At 37.5% G+C, this 17,608-nt stretch overlaps 1 protein-coding gene across 1 annotated transcript in view; it reads right to left on the bottom strand.

The window, feature by feature from the left end:
* The window catches only part of LOC6576358 (nephrin), an 88,040-nt gene that overhangs the window by 21,513 nt on the left and 48,919 nt on the right, over positions 1 to 17,608 (bottom strand). The window contains exons 3-10 of the mRNA XM_002002313.4: positions 16,911 to 17,037; positions 12,735 to 12,852; positions 10,389 to 10,482; positions 10,160 to 10,273; positions 9,495 to 9,698; positions 8,464 to 8,609; positions 6,189 to 6,333; positions 557 to 687 (exon numbers count right to left, since the gene is read on the bottom strand). Coding sequence (XP_002002349.2) covers positions 557 to 687; positions 6,189 to 6,333; positions 8,464 to 8,609; positions 9,495 to 9,698; positions 10,160 to 10,273; positions 10,389 to 10,482; positions 12,735 to 12,852; positions 16,911 to 17,037 — 1,079 coding nt within the window. The remainder of the gene's footprint in view (positions 1 to 556; positions 688 to 6,188; positions 6,334 to 8,463; positions 8,610 to 9,494; positions 9,699 to 10,159; positions 10,274 to 10,388; positions 10,483 to 12,734; positions 12,853 to 16,910; positions 17,038 to 17,608) is intronic.

Raw genomic sequence — 17,608 nt, 5'->3', positions numbered from 1 at the left:
ACTATGGCTGACTTCCATGTCAGCTCGGGCCGTACGTATGCTCTTTACTGATTGATTGAGAGGAAGGAACGAGGCGGCGACTGCAAGTGAGCGACTGCAGCCAAAGCGTTGCTTAAATCAATGCCGCAAATCCCAAAACTATTTTGGGAAATGGAATGGCATATGGCGGACGTCACTCTGTACTCCCTAGCCTCGCCCCCTTGGGCTGACGACGCGTCGGGGCCTTGGTGTGAAATGAATTGAAATGAGCAAATGCAGCAGGGAACAGCAGCAGCAGCAGCAGCAGCAACAGCAACAGCAGCAGCAGCAGGAGCAGGAGCAGGCTCGGCAGGAGCAGCAGCTATACGCAGCTTGCCAATGCTATTGACACTTAAGCAGAAAATGAATGGAAAGCAACCAAGCAGATAGCCGGGGTCAGAGCATCGAGCAGCGAGCGCAGACTCGAGCACGACCTGAAGCTCAGTTCCTGTTGGCATTGCGTATGTGTGTGTGTGTGTGTGTGTCTATTTGGGGTTCTCCATGAGGTTTCATTTCCAGCTGGCTTCACGCGACTTACATTATGTAACCACAACAGTTTCCGCCATTGAGGATTCGATTGTACGTGACACTCGAAGTAAACATCGTCGCCTTCCTTGATATCATCCGGTGTCAGCGTGGAGCCCAGGCGCAGCGTCACCAATGGAGGATCTGCAAACAATTAGAGACAGGTATTAGGTGAGAGCTATAAATTGAGAAATGATTAAGTGTTCATTATAGGCAATGACTTGTCTGAGAGAGGATGCATATGGGTATATACAATTAGTAATTATTTGCTTTATATATTTAAGTTATTACGTATACGTACTATATCTGTATACTTATATATTTATAAACTCTAAAGCCAGGCTCTCTCTCTCTCTCTTTTTTTACTCTTCTTCCTTAACCTTCAACTGCCTAATATATATGCCCTTGCTCTACAATTGATCGCCAACAGCTGCACAAAGAATCGAATTCATATTTTTAACAAATTATTTATAATCATAATTTGTTTTATAAAATGTTTAAGGTAAATAAACTTCAATGAAAATATTAAAATTTAAATAAATAACAAAATTTTTTTATATGTATATTTAAGTAACTTAGAATGATATACTTAGACCCATAAAAACTCCTACTTGATTTATCTTCAATGTATTTTAAAATAAGTACAGGTTCTTTCTTTCTCTCTCTCTCTCTCTCTCTCTCTCTCTCTCTTTCTTTCTCTCTGCTCTTCTTCTCTGACTTTCAACTGCCTAATAAACTGCCTACTATATATATATGCCCTTGCTCTGCAATTGGCCGCCATCAGCTGCGCAATAAGTCAAGTGATCTATTTGATTTAATAGTGCTTGGCAAATATGAGAGCGATTTGCTGCAACGACAGCAACATCAGCATCAGCATCAACATCAACAAAGAGTTATGGCAACAACACAGTCTAATGGCAACTGGCAACTGGCAACTGGCAATTGGGGACAAGTAACTGGGATCGGTTCGCCTGGCCTGGCCGAACATGTGTTGCCGCTTAAGTCGTTTGAATTTGCTTAACGAGCCACAAACTTTGCGACAAACACAGCAAAGCACGGCACAGCACGGCAGGGCAAAGCATAGCACAGCATAGTGTAGAGGACCTTAGAAAGGCTGCGGCCAGCATGTTGAACGTTGAAACGTTGAACGTTCAACGGTTTGAAGGAAGGACGTGCCACGTGCCAACCTTAATATTGTTGAGTTATTGGCGGCCAAAGCCAAACGGCGCCAGTCAAGAGTTAGACGACGACAACGACGACGACGATGGGGCCAAAAGTTTGCTCACTTTTGAATGGCCTCGCAAAGTTTACTCAACACCCCGCCTCTACTCGCCTACTCAGCTATCCTCACCGCCTACAGCCGCCCACCGTCCCCTCCCCTCGCTCCGCGCAAACGTCTGAGCTCTGAGCAGTCGCCTCGCCAATCAGCAAAAGTGCTCGAAAGGGACCCGCTGCAAAAACTCTTTCGTCGAAAGTCGCGACGCCGTATTTCCGCACACATGTTGCAGGCCATTTTTGTGATTATCATTTACCGTTAGCTGCCAGCAAACTGCAAAAATGAAACCAGCAAACTCCCCACCCTTGCGACCCCACCACAACTCTCCACTCTGACGCCTTTTGGTTTCGGGCAATCGATCGAGCCTCCAGCAATTTATGTGCAAATGAAAGTTGTCTTATTATATCACATGAAATGATATATGCGCTGCGATTTGGCCGTTTTAAAGCTAAGCTCAGATGATTTTAAAGCCATAAATTAGCGGCAAACTATTTGGAACTACGAGTTCAGAGTGTACGAGAATCGCTCAACAGCTATGATTTTAATTTATATTTAATTTATAAAATAGGAGCCCATCAATTAATATTATTTATTTGTATACATATTCCAAGAAAAGTTCTCTTTATCATATTTTTAATCTCAGACATAAATTCCTTATACATTTCAACTTTCCATGGCAAGGAACAAACCTTCTTTATATATTCCTTCTATATTCTATTCTCTCGAAATAAACATTTCAAATATTAATATATTGTTTTTATTCATATAGAAATTGCTTTCAATATTTATTTCTTCCGTACCAGTTCTCTCTTTATCGATTGCCTCTCTATACCAACGCTTTCTCTCCTTCATCATTAATCATAGTCTGTCCTATATTTCGGGTAGAAGTACAACCAATACAACAACAAAACACAACTGACAATAATATATTTGTTGTATCCTTTTGCAGCGTAGAGCTTTAAAGTATGGAATTTAAAATAATCTTGGATGATTGCCTGGCTGCCTTCTATATATATATATATGACTATATATATGCACATATATCATATCTAGAGAGCATAAGCTGGCACTTCTATTGCTCTGCTCTGGCGTGCGTCCACTTTAAAAATATCAACTCAAATTGCAGCATTGAGAAAAATATCGCGATGCTTTCGCTTCTCCGAAATGCGAGGCACGCACAGAGCACAAGCGCCAATGTATCCCAGCCATAAACAACGGCCGAGGGACATGCACACACACACACACGTACACACACATACACACACACATAAATATATTGTCTGCGTAGTGCGCTCATGGGAATCTCTATGTCTGTGATTGCATTGCATGTTTTGTTGTCCTGCTGCCTTGTTTGCTGGGGCCACATTATAAATTTTAAAACGAGCGTGTCACATACGCACACACACACACACACACACACATAGCGCGCGCGCACTCGCTCTTACACATAAAGAAAATTATACGTACGGAATGCAGCAGCAGCAGCCCTGCCACGCCCCCCTCAGGCAGACTAGCTGGCTGGCTGGCTGGCTGGCATAAAGCATGGCAAATGGCCTTGCCAAATGCCGTGCCTAAGAAGCCAAAACGAAGTTGGCATAATAACTCAGGCATGATGCTGAATAGAGATATCGCATAGAAATGACAACAACAACAACATCCAGGATAACAACAAGGACATGCCGCACACAACACAACACAACACGACAGCATAAGCAACAAATGCGAAACGATGCGGAACATATTTGCCATGTAAGCTCAAATTAGAAATACGAAAAATAAATAATTGAGATGAAATAGACAGCAGCGACTAGAGAGTGCCCCATAGAGTGCAGAAATCCTTAAGAGAATTTCATATACGAAATATGTGTATGCGAGAGATCAATAGTGCATGAATATTTTTCGTATGACTATTTGCTGAAGGCGCAGCTAGGAGTAGTCTAAGAAGAGATTCCCTCTAATTGAGGTATACATATAAAGAATATTAAAAAAAAAAATTTACTCTAAATAAAAAAATGAAAAAAGATTTATAACTAGCTTCAATATTGCATAAAATTTTATATTAATATTAATTCAAGTATATATGTTGAATAAAAAATAAAGTATGTCTATAATGAAGTTTAATTGGAAATATATATATATATATATATATATATATATATATATATATATATATATATATATATATATATATATATATATATATATATATAAATTCATTTAAATAAATCAAAAATAAATTTATGATTCAAGTCGTAATATTACATAAATTTTATATTAATATTACTTCAAATATATATAAAAATGTATAAAAAATATACACAAACAATAATTATTCAATAGTATATAAACTGTCTCTAATATAAGGGTATACAATTATTTTCCATATACATACTAAAATATATATATCCATATCCCAATTTTCTATATAAATTCATAATGATTTTCTCTACTAAAATATAAATCAAAAACTCTTAAGGCCTTATCCAACAAAATTTCATTATGTACATCATTTTATCAACATCTGCCTGATTAAGACTTAAATCAAGACTATAAAAATGCATGATCATTTTATATGAACTTTTTTAAGACATACTCAAATGTCTGCAGGGTATTACATGCGCTCAAATTAAAAAGCTTAATTTATCTTTAAATATGCATATATTTTACTAGCTTTAAAAATCAAGCGTTTGCATGACATACACACATATGTGCATGTGTGTGCGTGTGCATATTTATATATGAATATACGGTCGTACGTGCTGATCATAAACTTTATTCGCGTCAATGTTACGAGCAGCGTTGCCCAAAAGGCAAAAATAAAACAGCAACAAAATAACAAAACAAACAAATAAAAAATAATTTTCTAAATTATAAAATTTGAAGCCAAGAAGTATGTGTGGAGCATAAAAGATATAATAATAACACCTTATATATACATTTATATAGGTGTACATCTACATATATCAAATACATATGTATGTTTTGTTTAACATCGGGCCTAAACAACAACAACACGTTTTCGTGCTGTGTATTTTGTTCTCTTCTTTTCTTTATTTATTTCTTTTATTTCTTTTTTTTTTTTTTTTTGACGTCAGCAGATTGCAGTAAAAATTTAATATTTGAGGAAGTGAAAAGTAAAGAAACAACATTACGTGATGTGCCGCACACACACATGTGAGACTGTATGTGTGCACAATGTACACACAGTCGAAATAATAAAATACAACGCGACGTATACGTAACGTGAACTCAAACACAACTCTGGCTTTGGCACTTTACGATGTCCGCAGTGCTTACTTAGCCGTCTATTGACCCATTGACTGTACAATTTGGGGCCAACAGCATGGCCGTTTGGCAGTTGGTTAATCTTTAACTACGATCTGAGCTTGGATTTCAGAGCTGTGGCATTAATAACTAAGAAATGTGGGCGGATATAGAATATATGATAAAGTAGAGATAGACCTTGTGAAGCATTGAATATATCTATATGTTTAAATGAATGAACTAGCATTATAAATAATGGAAATACTTTCAAATCTCTTCAGGTAGAACCTATGAGAGTTATGCCTATATTTCACTTTTGTCTAGACTTTTTCTTATAGTATTCACTTATTCGTCACAGATTTCTCACAAAGGACATCTCACATCTATATATATAACTAACATGAGCTTTACCTATTTTTACTTAATCTATTTCATATGCTTTATAACCATATATAACGCAACCATATCTCAACTGTCAATCGTTAATATATGCTTACCTCACCTCAGCCTTCCAAACTTGGCCTAACCTATATCAGCTATACTTGAAACAAAATTACAAGAGCCTGGCCATAACTAGGCAACGAAACATTTACTTTGATATGATTTTGCTTGAGGGGGGTATTTGAGTCTTCTGCTTTGTTTTGGAGTAGGCATAGACATGGGCTAGGTATATGAGTACGTAAAGTCCTTCATATAATTTAAGCGCCTGCCATACATTTTGTTAGCCAACATATTTCATTTGGGGCGCTGAAACGCTCCATGCCAGCGGTCTGAATGCGAAGAGGTGGTGCGGAGTGGGTGGGCGCTGGGGACTCTTTTTGTTTTTTGGGTGGTAACATGGCGGCTGCCTTCTGGCCCATAGCAAATTATTCACAATTTGTCATTTGTCTTTGATTTATTTGCATTTTAAAGGCTTTCAACGGCGACGACGACAGCGACAGCGACGGCGACGGCGACGACGACGACGGCGTAATAAATTTCAGCTGGCTGTCTACCTTTCTGCTAGCTGTCGGCAAATTCTTACCTTTTTTTTTGGGTTATTTTTAGCGGTATACACAGTATATATATATATATTTTAGACTTAAACACAATTTGTAATACTTACAAACGACATTCAATTTCCACATGGTCTCCAAATAGAGGCCGTTCACATTTGGATTTTCCGCACGGCATGTTATCGATTTGCCATCGTCGTCTGTGGTGGGCACAAAGCTCAGCTCGGAGCGTGTCGAGTTCTTTGATATGTCGTCCTGCAAAATGTGTTTCTGCATTAATTAAGTTTCGGACTTAGAGCAAGACAGAGAGAGAGAGAGAGAGAGAGAGAGGGATACCTCACAGGGAGAGAGTGGTGCGCGAGTGTGGATCTCCTTTACACTTACACTAAAAAAATTGTCCTAAGGCGTTCTGTTCATTGTTTTCTTTGTGTGTGTGTGTGTTTCTTCTTCTTCCTTTTTTTTTTTTTTGCAAATTTGTCGAAATATTTTATGTTTGCAATTTAAAATTTATTGCTGTATACTTTGGGTTTTATGTGCCTTGTGTGGGTATTATAAATTTTATAGCGCCAAGCAACAACAACAACAACAACAGCAACAACAACAACACATAATTAGTTGTGCTGTTGTAGTCGTTATTCTTGCTGTTAGTTGAACAGGTCATAAAATTGTTCATTTTTAAACGTGTGTGTGTGTGTGTGAGTGTGAATGTGTGGGTGGTTGGGTGTCGCCCCCTAGCGGCCAGCCACCAAAACTTGCTAAACGGCTGCTAAACCCGTGAAATATGCACATACTACTACATACATGCAAAAGTTACTGCGTCGGGGGCTGGGGTCGGGGGGCGTGGCTGGCTGCCTGTTTGTAGTGCCACGTTTTTCTGCAGTCGCTGCTTCGAGAGGTGTTAATAGCTGAACAGTTGGCGAAATAAATGGGGCATCATAAAAATGTTTTTGGCACTCGAAAAGTTCCTCAGACGAATTCAAAATATTTAAAATATATACAAAAAATTCAAAATATGCGTATGAAACACTTTTTGGGATTTGGGGGGCTTTCTGGATTTTTAATTAACTGAACCGCCCCGCCCCATATATATCCCATTAGCTTTTATGTAGAAGAGTTCAACCCAGTTGACAAGTTTAGGTATTTGAAAAACATTTTGTAGTAATGTAAATAACATGTTTTGGGCCAACTGGAAGTCGGACTCGGACTCGAACTGTCTAATTAGCTGCAATACGTAACGAACGACACGATTGTTGGCCGAGTCGTTGGCCCCAAAAACGTTGATTAATGTCGTGCTCCATATGAAGTTGCTAGACTTTAGTTTTATGCCAGCCATATTCCCATGTCTGCTACACACACAAAGAGGGCACATGGAGTGGGAGAGGGTAAGACACACAAACACACACATCAAAGCCACCCACAACGTCCGCACATTAGAGTGGAAACTAAGGCACCAAAAGGCATGTAGCAAAAGCATGTCTAAAGGCCAGTACATCGGACTGTTTCTGTAATTCTCTCACTCTCTCTCACTCCCTCTTGCTCTCTCTTTCTGCATGTGAGTGTTCGTCTGTCCGCCCTCTGTCTGGCTGCCGTAGACTAGAGGGCGGCCTTTTGCCGCATTACGGCAACTTTATGCCACGTGAAAAACTAGTGAAAAACATTTCCGGCCTTTAAAGGAGTGTAGCTGCAAACGGCAAAGCAATCAGCGCTGGTATGCATAAACGAGTATGCATATAAGGCGGACAGACATGGACATAAACAACAACAGTTTTTCGGGTTCCGGACAACGGCAGGCCCGGACAAGTCAACAGCAAAGCGGCTCAAAAATGAATTGCAACAAAATTGCGCTAAAACTCCCATAAATTTGTCCCAAGTTGAAACAAAACAAAACAAAAAAAAAAAAAAAAAACAAAAACAAAAACCGAAACAAAAACACAAAATACTACAGCAACAACAGCAAATGAAAATGGCAAAAGGAAAAGCGTAGCAAATAAAATGAAAAGCCAAAGGATTGCGGGTGCGGGCGGACGCCGGGGGCGTGGCAGTGGGCTGACATGGCAAGGCGTTGCTGTACGTTGTGTATTGTGGAGTTTATATCACATTATCTGTGTTTATTCTAACGGTGAGTGCGGAGCGCGGCGAGTGTGAGCCACGCCCAGGGACAACAAGTGGGTGTTGCGCCCCCCTATACCCAACGAGCTGCAGTCTGTGTGAGTGTGTGTGTGTTTGTGTATGTGTGCTTGTGGCTTGCCTATGCAAATACAATAACTTATCGTGAGTCAGTCAACAGACCCTTTGGCTGCCCTCCCCCCGCCAGCGTTGGGCCGGGTACGCCAATTGCGGTCAGGTGCGCGTCAAGCCTACTACAGGCCCCCACCTCCTACTCACCTTTGTGCGTCGCAATTGACGTTTTCCCTTGTACCAGGTGATGATGGCATTCGGACGTGAACCGGACGATTCACAGGTGACTTCATACCGTCGATCGGCAATCATTGAACTGGGCGGATCCAGAATTTTAACGGTTAATGGTTTCACTGCGAATAGAGCAGTTTATAACTTATGTAACGGCAATTAAATACACTCTGATAAATTGCTATAGATAGTAAAGTGCATTCAACAGAGATCTTAGAATTAAGTATATATGTAAGTTAACATTTATTAACATATCCTTAACATTTTCTCAACATTCATTGTAAACCCACTTTGCTTGAAGCTATTCCACCACCTAACTGTAGCATGTCAAGTTTATATAAATAATGCGAAGCTTTAACAATTTGTATCTGCTCTACGTACGATAGCATCTAAGCACCGTCTCAACTCAAGTGCTGACTACACACCTGCTCTTACCTGTGCATACCTAATGGCCAGCACGAGTGCAGCTGTAAATGGAGCGAGGTTAATGTTAGGTCTAACGCCCCTTCATTCATTCATTTCATTGTAAACGTGGTAATTATTTAATGGCTACTTGGGCGATACATACATATATACAAATATAGATATATATATATATATATATATGTATTTTGGAGCAATATACAACTTGTTCTTTGTTTATCGTGAAATCATGAAATAAATTGCATTGGATTTGTTTATGTTTATACAACAGCTGTTGACTGAATGTTCTGGAAATAATTAAGAGCTTTTCCCCTGGAACAATCGTATTTTCATTTCACTAATTGAATTGTTTAGATTCAAAGAAAACTTTTCAGTACATCTAGTCGGAGGAAATAGATCAAATGTGATCTAGACTGCATATAATAATATATATAATAATAATATAATAATAATATAAAATAAATAATACTTTACACCGTAATTGCTCAAACTCTTGGGTCACATGGTATATACTATACTATATATATATATATATATATATCGACAGCTCTATCTAGTAGAGTATTGGAATTTGGCCCACTTACAGTGCATGTCCAGTATGAAGCTCTTTTCCTTGGGCTTATCTAATTGCGTATTCAATGCCTGACATGTGAATACGGAATTCAAATCGTTCCGCTGCACCGATGGCCACAACAGTCGATTCTCGATAACATCGCCGGAATTGTGCTCGTTTTGATTGTCGACAAGTAGTCCATTTACGAGCCAGCGGACCTGTGGTTGCGGTCGACCTATCACATCGAGTCGAAAGAGACGAACAGAACAAAAACAATTGTAGATGGGCATATACATATATATGAACAGAGACAGAGAGAGAGAGAGAGAGAGAGGGAGAGCATAGGGTGCGCAAATTAAAAAGTCAAGTTTTGGCAAGGCTAAAATAAAGAAGAAAAAAATATATAAAGCAAAGAAAACGAAAGCAAAGCAAACGAAAACTTTGTGATATTTTCATTTTCGGTCAAACTGCGGCTTGAGGTTTTTTTCCGATTTTTTCCAGTTTTTTTTTTTTTTTTTGCCAAAGTTTTTAAGGAAATTAACCGGAAATTGTCTAGCCGGTCGAGCGGATATACTCATGTGTAGAGAGCAACAACACACACACAAAGAAAAAAAAAGGAAGAAAGAAGACTGTATAAAGAAATGGGGGCGTGTACATTGGCAATGGGGTTAAGCAACGTTAGTTGGGCTTACTTACCGCCCACCACACGACAAGTGATAACAATATCATCGCCCTCCTGCTTGGGACCCAATTGTGTGCCATTCAGTTGACGACCCCAACGGTCCAGTATGATGGGCTGCTCCGGAAGTACTAAAAACAACAGCAACAATTGATAGGTAGATAGGTATATATATATGTGCTATAGAGTGTGTATATATGTGTATGTGTGTGTGTTTGTGTGTGTGTCTGCATTTTGGATACTCACTTATGACAGACAAATTGAAACGGAAGCTCTGTGTTTGAGCTGTGCGAAAATCGACACGACAACGGTAAATGCCTTGATCATGCCTTTTGATATCCTGCAAAATTTCATACGTTAAATTATTATACATGTGTGTGTGAAAGGAAACAGATGATTAGCATACACACAGACTTACATCCACACACCTGCACACCTGCCCACATAATACAATTGTTTCTGCTTGCAGCCATGTAATTTTCAATTATTCCATGTCAACCAAGTCGCACGACTGCGCTGTGGTCGCCCTCTCTCTCTCTCTCTTTCCCTCTGCCAGGGCACTTGAGATATATGTATATCGTAAGCCTCAGTCCGGGCTAAGCGCTCAAGTTGTGGCCAACTAGTTCTCTCAGCTATGGTTTGGTTCGCTTAATTATGCCTGAGTTCAGTCTATGAATGGTTTCAATATGTGTGTGTGTGTGTGTGTGAGTGTTTTTGATAAATGAACTTGTTCGGTAGAACAGTTCAATGCTAGTTCATTGATATTAGCAACCCAACAGGAAATTGCAAAAATCTCGTTTGAACATTGAACTAGTTCTTTTAAGTTATTTTCAGGATAAGAAGAGCTAGTATGGTTCAACTAGTTCTTTTTTATATCCCTTTTGCTGCCTATATGTCTCTACATGAGCTATTATCCATGAACCAGTATAGGCTATTTAGACTAGTTCCGTAAATAATACATAATGTCAATGAATAATGAGTGTCTTCTATTTCAAACCTTATAATCAACATCCACGTAATTTATTACATTTATATTGAACAGAATTTAAATTTTTATATTGAAATTAAAAATTCCAATTTTAAGGGAGTTTATAATTATTCTACTCTCTGCTCATTATTGATATAATCAAACGTATCGTATTCGCTTCAGCGGGAGAATTCTCTAACTACTTGTTCGTAATTTATAGTCGACCTGGCGTTAGGTTAATTTCCTGGCAATTGGATGGCAATTAAAATTCATTTATAAAGTCAACTCCTCACCCAGATGCCAGCCATTTGTCGCACATAATTCATGGGACTATTTGAGTTATATGTGCATGAAGCTATATACATATATATGCACATATGTATATACACATATATAAATTTCTGGTATAACGCTTTGCATTATGAAGCTTCATGCAACCGCGAATGGCAAATTTATTGGAGAATCCTTCAGGCTGCCTCTTCGTGTGCATTTCACATTCATTTTCAACTCCACAGTTGAGTACGTGTGTGTGTGTGTGTGTGTGTGTGTGTGTGTGTGTGTGTGTGTGAACATGCAGCTCGTTAGCCTTCCCAGCAGGTTGTCTTAAGCCAGGAATTGTCCAAGGATTCCAACAGCCAGGAACCGAACCCAAGTCATGTTGGCCTTTAAAAGTCAACGGTTTGTGGCGTCGAGGCGTTAGTTCAAGTAGCTGCCACACACACAGTGTAATGCGTATATGCATGTCTGTCTGTATGAATAAGTGTGTGTGTGTGTGTGTGCATTGCATGACAATAACGGTAAATCAAGTTATCTGTAAACATGCAAGACATTAATAAACATTTCGCGTGCGCGAGGCAATTTAACAACTTTTGATATCTAAATTTGTTTTCGCATTGCTTCAGCCGCAGCCGCAGCCGCAGCCGCAGTCACCGTCGCTGTCGACGTCGCAGTCACCGTCACAGTCGTATTCACAGCTTTCTAACTGTATTCGGCATTCCGCAATCCGACATTTTGCCCATTTACAAAATGTTCGGTACATCCGCTTGCTGTTATTCGCGCTGACTTAATTCTTAGCACGCATTCGCTACGCCAATTGCCATTTGCCATTTTCAGATTTTCCCAATTGGAAAGCCCTTTTCAAATGCTATGGAAACCGCAGTTAACTGAATGCAAAGGCAGTAAACTTTCATTCAATTGAATACCATAATGAACATTATGTATTTGGACTAGGAATGCGTCCTATATCTATATTATATTACACTACAAATCTATTCATAGATTAACGTAAACATTCTAATTATAGAGCATATTCTGGTCCTTTATTCAATCCACTCATACTCCATTTACATTTTCTTCTATCCATTTCTACTCAACGCAACAAACTTCAATTGAATTTTAAAATTGTTGGTAGCCAAATATTTGTGCCCCTTCCACATTTCGTGGAAAGTTTCTTAAATAGTCCAAATGCTTCGAATCGGGTTTTGTATTTCAAGCACAAATGCCCTCTACTCTATGGAATATTTAAAGAATTTCATTTCATTTAGGTCCAAATCGTATTTTCATTCACACACAAAATGAAAGAAGCAAACTGCGAGTTGCTCTTGGTTAACCATGGCGAATCTTACCTTAATTTCCAATGTAGCTGGCTGCGAGTCAAAATGAAATTTGGCACGAGAGCCAAACACCTCCGGAGCTGACCAATGTCTGGGCTGCTCAATGGCCATGGTATCGCGCACATCGAAGCTGCAAGGAGAGCAGAGATAGGGGAGAGAGAAGGAAAATTATTATTATTATCATGCTGGAGCGTAAATATTTTAGTTGCAACAAAATGAAATCGGGTTGATATAAATTCGGGACTTCACACATAGTAGATATAGATATTTTCGAGAAGCTCGGGCTTCAGCTCTTGATTTTATATGTATAATTGAGCTTTTGTTATTCTCATTTTGAGAATTGCGAGCGCCAAAACTAGCCTCATTTATATCTGAACTGCTCATTAGAGAGAGAGAGAGGGAGAGAGAGAGAGAAGAAGAGAGAAAGCGGATGATGCTCTTGCCACGGGCTGGCTGCCAAAATGGAATTTATGGCCCCATAGATAAACATTTTTTCAATTTTCTTCCTCTTGCTGCTGCATTAAATGCGCCAAGTCTTACCTAGGCTAAAACTGCATCAGCAGCAGCATCAGCACACAAAAGGCCATAACACTTAAGACATGGCTAAATGCTGAGCGTTGCAGTTTCATTCAAATGGCCATAAAACTGCCTCGCATTTGAGCTCTGCTCTATTGAACTTTATGCATTTGCAAACAAACAGAATATATATTTGTATATATATATATATATATATATATATATATATATATATATATATTCCTATTGTTTATATGTACATTCCCAATTGGTTTATCCAATTAAAGTTAGTTTTATTTGTTATTTTCCGCAATCATAAATAAATTAAGTTGTTGCCATTTAAAATAAATTCTTTCTGGAATTTGTCGAAATCTACTGCACTTGTATTGCCTTTTTTCAGTATATTATATATTTGTTTTTCATATATTTGATCATATTTTTCTGGCAGAGATAAATTCAATCATGGAGCTTAACAATTTTTATAACAGTAGCAATAGAGTAAATAAAATAAAATTTTCTAAATAAAATGTTGAATTGCGAATGTTACGTTGTTACTTTTATTTAATACTCTCAACAAAAAAAAAAATTAATTTTTTATTTTTTATTTCTATAAACAACACTAAGATTCAAAAATTCTCAGTTTTTTAGTTTGATAATTCGATACTTATTGTAGCTACTTATTTAGGTTTCTTTTATGTATTTATTTATTTAATTATTTGTTTTTTTTTTTTTTTTTTTTGCTTTATTTTTTATATACTATATTTTTTCTTACTAATAAGTATGTGTTACATACATATAAAGAAAAACAATAATTTGTTTAATTAATGTTGGATTCCTTTTCTTTATTAGAAATTTCAAACCTAGTTAATTTTACTATATTGGTTATTTGTCTAAGTATTAAAACAGAAAAAATTTAAAATATATAGAGAAAAACTTTTAATGCATAAAATAGTAGCCGCATACAGAATTAGTTAAGTATCTAATTTAGTATCTGACTAAACAATTTCTATTCAATAATCCTTTATATATTAGCTTATTTACAATTTAATTTATCAGATTCATTTTCTTTATGCTCGCACTTAAGTCATATCAGATAATGGTTTTTGTTTTTAAATTTATGACAACAGTTGTTGGCTGAGTTGCGGAGGCAAAGCTCTTGCCACTACAATGAGTACCAAAAAAGGGAAAGTCAAGTATTGTAGGGGTTAATTGCATTTGTTGTTGTTGTTGTTGTTGCTGTTGCTGTTGCTACTGTTATTGTAGCAGCCACTTTTTGAGAGCCTCTGCGGCAAGTGGGCCGTTAAGCGCACTTTTGTATGCAACACGCAATAATTTATGCGGGCAGCCAACGACAGCGTCGACGTCGACGTCGACGTCAACGGCAACGGCAACGGCGACAGTGCAAAATGCAACAACTTAATTGCTGCGTGCCAAGCGGGCAGCCGTTCAAGTAAAAGCAACAGCCTGAGAGAGAGAGAGAGAGAGAGAGAGAGAGAGAGAGAGAGAGAGTGAGAGAGAGAGGGAAAGAAAGGCCAGGAGAGAGGGAGATGGAGGCAGAGCGAGCACGATTTAGTGTGAAAGCGAGAGCAACGTTAACCCAATTCTCTTCCATTTGCCTTCACTTTCTTCACATTTTTTTTCTTTTTTTCTGCTGGCTGCCATTTTAATTAAAAACTAAAAAAAAAAATAATATTTAAAAAAAAAAAAATTTTAAATGTGGCTAAGCAGAGTGAAACGTGCTGTGGGACTTCTATGGGGCCTTAGCTTAATAACTGCTCTTGGGGGCCTATGCTGCAAATGTTGATGCCCAAATAATACGCTACGTGAACCCGAGCAAATTGAGCGTAATGAAAATGGCCAAAAGCAGAGAGGATGAAATTTAAATTCACTGTGGATGTGGTTACGAATGGAGAGTGCTGACGAAATGCTAATTATATAGAAATGTAAAAAAATATATAAATTATTTTAGATATTTCATCAATGCAGGAATTTAAATATATATAAATATTTGTAGATATTAAATCAATACTTCAATGAGGCTTCTCCAATATAGTTTATTCTTCGTTTCATACCAATCTTTGCCTATAGCCTTACCTTTACATCATCATTGATAAGGAAAATATTAATATCTTTATGTCATTTCAATTTTTATTCTGATTTTTAGCCATATCAATATTCAGTCAATTATTTTTATTATAATAATATATTATATATTGTATATTAGAGCCGAAGGCCATAGTAGCCAGTGCTGTTAAAATTAAGTTAGATCTTAATTTTTAATTATATCTAACTTTATAAAATAAATAAAATAAAAAAAATAAAAAAATATTGTATATTATATAATATATATTATATATTATATATTATATATTATATATTATATATTATATATTATATATTATATATTATATATTATATATTATATATTATATATTATATATTATATATTATATATTATATACTAAAAACTTTGAAACTTTGACTATATATACATATCCTTAAAAACTAAATTTTTTTGAATTTCCACTAAATTTAAATTTAAAAAAAAAAAATAAATAAATAAAAAAATAAAAAAAAAAACTTTTAAAAACTTTTAACAAATATTGAAGCTAGTTGTGCCACTGCTAGTTACCAAGTCAGAACTTCACTTAGTATTCCTAGAGCTAGATATAGCACTTAAATATTGCATTTGACAGCCAAAAGGCGCAACGTGGCGCGAAAATGTCGTGAATGCAATTAGCAGCACAGCTCAAGGGAGTGGGCCAGCTCGACCCATGCACTTTGCAGGGCACTTTCATATGGAGTTCTTTATGAGCTGAACTGATTGTTGTTAGCCAGGCAACAGCAACGAAAACAATGCCAAATAGCCACAAGAATTTGAAGTAGCCGCAAGCTTAGCAACAGCTTAACGATAAGACCTGAATCCATATAAAAGAAATTCAACATCATTTATCCACATAATTCTTGTGGCTTTACGTCTGAGGTTAATTAGGAAATTAGGTAAATATAATTAAGTTAATTTACTGTGAGCTTTGCGACAACTAAAATACACAAACACACACACACAGACACACACATGCACTGGCATACGCACAAAAGTTAAATCACATATCCAGAGAGCAAAGGCCACTTATCAGCTGCCAGGCAGCAGGTGCAAAAAATAAACAGCTTAAGCTTAATACACAAAATGCGTGTACTCAACGGAGGCATACCATGGAATGAAATGTGACATTATTATATATTAATTTATAAAACTTTTATTATATAAAATTGTAATCAACTTAAATTTAAGCAAAGGCATCTAGGGCCTTCTGCTTAATTATAAATATTTTTTACAATGCCGTAAATGAATTACCAGCATAAGCATGTTTATTATATTGTCTCACAAGCCTATATACCCTATTGCCAAAATCTGTTACAGGGCATGGCAGAAAATTACTGTAGCATACTTTTGTACGATGCGGGGCCGCACGATTTAAAAGGCAGCTGCTCTCGAGGCTCGTTTGCATTTAATTAAATGCTTATAAACACACACACACACACACATACACGGAGGCGGACAATAAGCCAATTGAGGCTGGAACTCACACACACATACAAAACAAAAAGAAAGAGAGCGAGCGCGAATGAGAGAGAGAGAGAGAGTGTATGTGTGTGGGGGATAGTACTCACCTATATAGAGGTATGCCCGCATTATCACGAAACCATAAGACCATATAAACATCATGCAGGGGCTCGGCAATGGGGCAGGGCAGCGACACAGATTTGCCCTCGACGGCATCAATGTCCTTCGTTTTCACTGTGCCGATTGTGGTTTGTGGTTGCGGTTGGCATTAGTTGTTTTTGTTGTTGGTGTTGGCACAAAGTCGCCGCCATTTTATTCAGGCAAATTATGTTGTCACGGATTTTTTTTTTTTTTTTTTTGGTTTGGTCAGCAGCATCGTCGTCGTCGTCGTAGTCGGCGCACATGAAAATAGAAAATAAATGCGTAAAATTTGTTAATTAAATGTTCGTTGCCTTTTTAGCATGCGTGGCTGCTTCCACAGAGACACACACACACACCCACACACATGCATATATATATCTAAACATATATAGCGTTGCGTCTGGGGCTTTTAGCAATTAAATGTTGATGCCAGCTTAATTTCTACGTAATTACAAACGCGTAAATTTATATGAAGCGAGCGCACCCTGCGCTTTATTTATTCATAATGCATGCCTGTGCAAATCCCTGTGAAATACACTTTGAGCCACGCCCACTTGGTGCTACCAATGGCTAGCACAAAAAATTTAACGCGAAAATCTGCTAGCAAATAAACCAAACAGTGAAGCTTGAATAAAAAAACAACTGAGGCTTAATTTAATTGCAT

Source organism: Drosophila mojavensis, unplaced genomic scaffold (genome assembly GCF_018153725.1).
Source record: "Drosophila mojavensis isolate 15081-1352.22 unplaced genomic scaffold, ASM1815372v1 contig_36, whole genome shotgun sequence".
Taxonomy (NCBI): Eukaryota; Metazoa; Arthropoda; class Insecta; order Diptera; family Drosophilidae; genus Drosophila; species Drosophila mojavensis.
The sequence above is the reverse complement of the archived record's forward strand: the minus strand, read 5'-3'. Positions and strand labels throughout refer to the sequence as shown.